The sequence below is a fragment of the Phascolarctos cinereus genome, unplaced genomic scaffold, assembly GCF_003287225.1.
Source record: "Phascolarctos cinereus isolate Bilbo 61053 unplaced genomic scaffold, phaCin_HiC Scaffold_3;HRSCAF=262, whole genome shotgun sequence".
Classification (NCBI taxonomy): Eukaryota; Metazoa; Chordata; class Mammalia; order Diprotodontia; family Phascolarctidae; genus Phascolarctos; species Phascolarctos cinereus.
The window spans coordinates 239764449-239769233 of NW_027555736.1; the positions used below are offsets into that span (position 1 = coordinate 239764449).

Sequence of the window (4785 nt, forward strand, 5' to 3'; positions counted from 1 at the left end):
CCCCAGACTCCAGGAGCAGTTTTTCTCTAGTGGGTACTTAAAGGCGACGCCAGGTTCGGGCATTGTAAAATACTAGAACTCTCTTCCCTTTTTTTCTCCCCATTGTCCACCTACCAAACAGTATCTCTTTCTCTAACTTCAGTAAAATACCTTAGAAAGTCCTACTGTAAGTACCAGAGCTCCGGGCGCTGTCGAGCTCTGGGAGGTGCTGAAATCTCTCCGCTGTGCTGCTCGCAGTCTTGATTGGCAGATGCTGACAGTGATTGACTGGGAGGTCTCCACCACGCTGAAGCAAACAATCTGCCAAGTCCAATAGCAAAACAGGAGCAACAGCAGCTGAACTAGACGTGTTTTTTTTAAACCCTTCCTCCCAGCACTCCCTCCTTTCTATCTTCCCCCACCCACCCTTCCACATTGCCGCTGCCTCCCCCCCCCTTCCCCTGCAACAAGCCTAGCGCTGGCAACATCTCCCAGTAGACCTGATATTCGTTGCTGCTTTTCAGCCCCTCCGCCGCCTAGGAGTAGCCGGCACAGCCTTCATCAAGAACATAATCCTCATCCTCATCCTCATCCTTATCCTCATCCTTCACTGGACTCTTGCTTGGAGAAATTAGAAATTTGCTTCGATCCTCTCCCTCCGCTACTGATAGGGAAAGCAGCCTCTGCAGTTTTCTCCATGTTCCAGTTGCCTATTCTGAATTTCAGCCCCCAGCAAGTAGCTGGGGTATGCGAGACCCTGGAGGAAAGCGGGGACATAGAGCGTTTGGGCCGCTTTCTCTGGTCCCTGCCTGTGGCCCCGGCAGCATGTGAAGCCCTAAACAAGAATGAATCGGTGTTACGAGCTCGGGCCATTGTGGCCTTCCACACAGGGAACTACCGAGAACTCTACCACATTCTGGAGAACCACAAATTCACCAAGGAATCTCATGCCAAGCTACAGGCCCTGTGGCTGGAGGCTCACTACCAAGAAGCCGAGAAGCTCCGGGGCCGCCCTCTGGGGCCGGTGGACAAGTATCGGGTGAGGAAGAAGTTCCCTTTACCTCGGACCATCTGGGACGGGGAGCAGAAGACTCATTGCTTCAAGGAGAGGACAAGACATTTGCTTAGGGAGTGGTACCTGCAGGACCCTTACCCCAATCCCAGCAAAAAGAGAGAACTAGCCCAGGCAACCGGACTTACCCCCACGCAAGTGGGCAACTGGTTCAAAAACCGCAGACAAAGGGACAGAGCAGCAGCGGCCAAAAACAGGTCAGTACTTGAGTGTCTAAGGTGTCTGGGGAGGGCAGTTTAGTTTCCCCCGCCTGCTTAAGCGTCACAAGAGTCTAAGATACTTGAAGGTTAAAATTGAGCCTTTGCAGTTTCTGCAAAATGCAAGGGGAACTCAGATACATCCTTTGGGGATGTTGGCGGCGGGAAGCTTCTGAGTTTCTCTTAAATTGAAAGAGGTCAGGCGAGTTCAAGGGCTCCTGGGTGAACCTCGTCCCTCTGGGGCTCCTTTTCTCCCTTCTGTTTGGGTTCTGGGTTGTAAACGCTTAGCTGGGGCGGCAGTTCCCTCGGCCGGAAGTGACTACTGCTGCCAGGCCCGGGAAAACAGTGAGGGATTCGTCTCTCTAGGTTAAACACAGAAAACAAATTAAAAATCAAGAAACGATGCAGAATTCTAAAATCACCAATTAGGGTCTCGTCCTCCCACTATCCTCTCGGGCACCGGCTCTTGAGGCTAAGCTTTGCTTGGATTATTAGCTGATATAGAGAAATACTTGTAAATTACCACCCCTCAATGATCCATTTTGCTTAATTATTTTAAACAATCTCTATTCTCCATGGAGACATTAGTTTTGTTCTAGAGCCAAATCCAGTTGACCCTAGCCCTTCCCTCCAGTCCCTGTTGGGTGTATCCCTAAGGCAAACCCCTCTCAGACCGCACGGTGACTGTCTAAGCCGACGTGATCCAGACTAGAAACTAATTCAATTTGGGCTTTTTCAGCCGCTTGTGACAGGGCCCTCAGAAGCCAAGTAACAGTTTGGAAAGGTCCCCAAATAAATCCCACTACACACACACACACACACACACACACACACACACACACACACACATAAGCTCACACCACATACCCCTAGCCAAATCCTGGCTCGGGTTAATCTCGTCAAATTGTCCCTGCAACCAAGTGGGTCGGCTGAACTCCCAAGTGGACCTTCTCTTTGCAATCATTGCTTCCTGCTCTGGCAGCCAAAGGAGCTTGCAGGGAGAGGAGTGGTGGGGAACGCATAGAGTGTTAGGGAGATTTGGCCGTGGTAGAAGGCACAGAACAGGTATTGTAGAATTCAACCGCGCTAGTAGAAAAGATTCCCAGATCATCCACTCCATTTACCCTGTGAATGGAGGCCTTGTGCAAGCTGACAGGCCTTTGGTATTTTCTGCTACACGCTTTTTAAAAAATGACATACCAATAGAAGCATCCTCTGTGACTATGGAACCCAAAATTCTCAAATTCCATGAATTAAAGAAGCTAGGGATCGGGCTTTAACTCTGTCACCGGTCGCAGAGGAGATAGTGAGTGTCCAGAGGGAGACTTCTTTTGCCGGAAGCCTTAAATGTGCAGGTTATTTTCCCCTGTCAATTCTGGGACTGGAAGTGGACTTCAATATCTAAGTGAAGATGCCTAAGGTGAGGGAAAGGTGGTGAGCTGGGTATGGTAAGGACTCTAACTGCGATTCTGGGAGGTCAAGAAAGAGAGAGGAGGGAAAGGGAGGGTTGGAGAGAGCCAAATCTGTGGCGGAACTGTGATCTTGTGTCCCTGATTCCCCGCAGGCTACAGCAGCAGGTGCTGTCCCAGGGCTCAGGTCGGTCGCTGCAGACCGAGGAGGAGAGTGCTGGGGAACCTCTGGGGGCCGTCGCCAGCCCCGCTGCCAGCCTGTCTAGCAAAGCCGCCACGTCGGCCATTTCCATCACATCCAGCGACAGTGAATGTGACATCTGACGCCCAGATCACCATCTCCACCACACACAAAACACAGACAGAAGAAGTGAAGTAATATGTAAAAAGTACAGAAAAACAAAACAAAGGCAAAATAAAAAAAAAGGACAAAGGAAGAGAGAGTAAACGAAAGATTAGTGCCTGCAACCTACCAACGTAGGGAAGCTTCTGGGCTGCTTTCTAAGGAGCCCAGGCTATAGATGCAATGGCAGTTTTCGAATGCTTGGCAGACTGATGTTTTTTACTCGCTAAAAACAAACAAAAAACAAAAACAGCAACTTTACATCTTAGTGGGATGCGACAAGGAATAAGGAAAAAAACTAAATACCAAGTCTCTGTTGCCCTTTCTTTTTCTAAAAGGATCTTACTGAAAGGATACCTCCAGAACATGAACGCTAAGTTGCAAATATGTTTGAGCCTGCGCTGTAACTCTCGTGAATATTTCATGTCGAAAAGACATGGGGTGGTTTGCGATTTTTAATTTTTTTTTGTTTTATATGTATTTTTTGCTTTAAAGGTTTTTTTTTAAAAAAAAGATATGATGTTTATTTACTTATTTAAGCGGTATCATGGTAGGTTTTTCTATGGTTTTTTTTTTTGCTTGTTGTTTCTTTGTGCACACCTGTAGTAGAGCATGTGCGCTGGCTAGTGCAGGATCAGTACTGTATGGAAAAGGTAAAACAATAAAAATAATCTGGTGAGGAACTTTTATTACCTATAGGATTTGTTTTCAAAGTCTTAAAGATAATCCCAAACTCCACAAGTTCACATTTGTAGGGCGAGTGCATATGAATCTCAAGATAAGAATTTTGGCTTTTTCCTTTCTCCTCTGATGATGTTAAGCTCTCACTCAGGTGTGTTTCATTGTCTGGTCAGAAATAGAGTGGCCCATCTTCGAGAAAATATTATTTTACTTAGGAAGCAGCAAAACCTTTGTTTAGAGAAACTAATCTCTTTTTTTCCTATCAGATGCCTGGAGAGTGCAATTAACACACAGGCAAATTTAAAGTACCCGTACATATTTTCATATTTTTAAAAATCTGTTTCATGCATCTATCCAGCATCAAGAGATGATAGAGTTTGGAGGGGTTTCTATCTGAATTGGTGGAGGAAGCACCTTCATAAAGGAGATCACAGTATGGGTAACAATATACCCACATTTTACGCATTGAGGAATAGCATAATGGAAGACAAACAAGGGTACAATCACTATTTTTTAAGAATGTAAAATTGTACAGACACCTACACAACATGAAAACTTTCCTTTTTCCCTTCTTCCTTCCCATTCCTTTCCTGACCTTCCCCTGCATAAATAAAAAAAGAAAGTATCTAAATAACTGTCATATGTAAGATGGAAGCAAACTGGATTTAAAGTCATGGAACAAACATCTAGGGTTTATCAACTGTATTATTCTTCCTCAATAGAGTTCAGAAAGTGAGGCAAAATGATGCTAGAACATAAGGATGAAGGAATGAGAGGTATAACTAAAATTTCCCCACCTCCAAGTAGGAGAATAAATAATCAAATTCCTGGCTTGGTATGGTATCTGTATTAAATATATAAAGAAGAAAAGCCTTCAAGAGCCTCATTATGATTGGTAATGGGTTCAGTTTAAAATATCTGACAAATGCCCTTAGCCCTTAGCATTCTTCCTTCCAAAGCACAACAAAACAAAAAGCACCCACTGTTCTTGCTCTAAGAAACCCAATGCTATCCTTAGAGCGGCTAAGCTTTTTCCCACCGAAAAGGATTGCATATTATGCAATTTGACATTGATCTTTAAATCACTTGAGCTGTTCTTTTTTT

At 45.3% G+C, this 4785-nt stretch overlaps 1 protein-coding gene across 1 annotated transcript; it reads left to right on the plus strand.

The window, feature by feature from the left end:
- Positions 1–676: 676 nt before the first annotated feature.
- SIX6 (SIX homeobox 6) lies at positions 677–2981 on the plus strand. The gene is made up of 2 exons (XM_020986548.1): positions 677–1248; positions 2813–2981. The coding sequence occupies exons 1-2, from the start codon at positions 677–679 to the stop codon at positions 2979–2981; spliced, it is 741 nt and encodes a 246-aa protein (XP_020842207.1).
- Positions 2982–4785: the final 1804 nt, after the last annotated feature.

Bases quoted from the DNA above. Each gene is read 5' to 3' on its own strand.
- SIX6 (XM_020986548.1), top strand. From the start codon at position 677: ATGTTCCAGTTGCCTATTCTGAATTTCAGCCCCCAGCAAGTAGCTGGG. The intron at 1,249-2,812 runs GTCAGTACTTGA...GATTCCCCGCAG, and splicing joins GCAGCAGCGGCCAAAAACAG to GCTACAGCAGCAGGTGCTGT.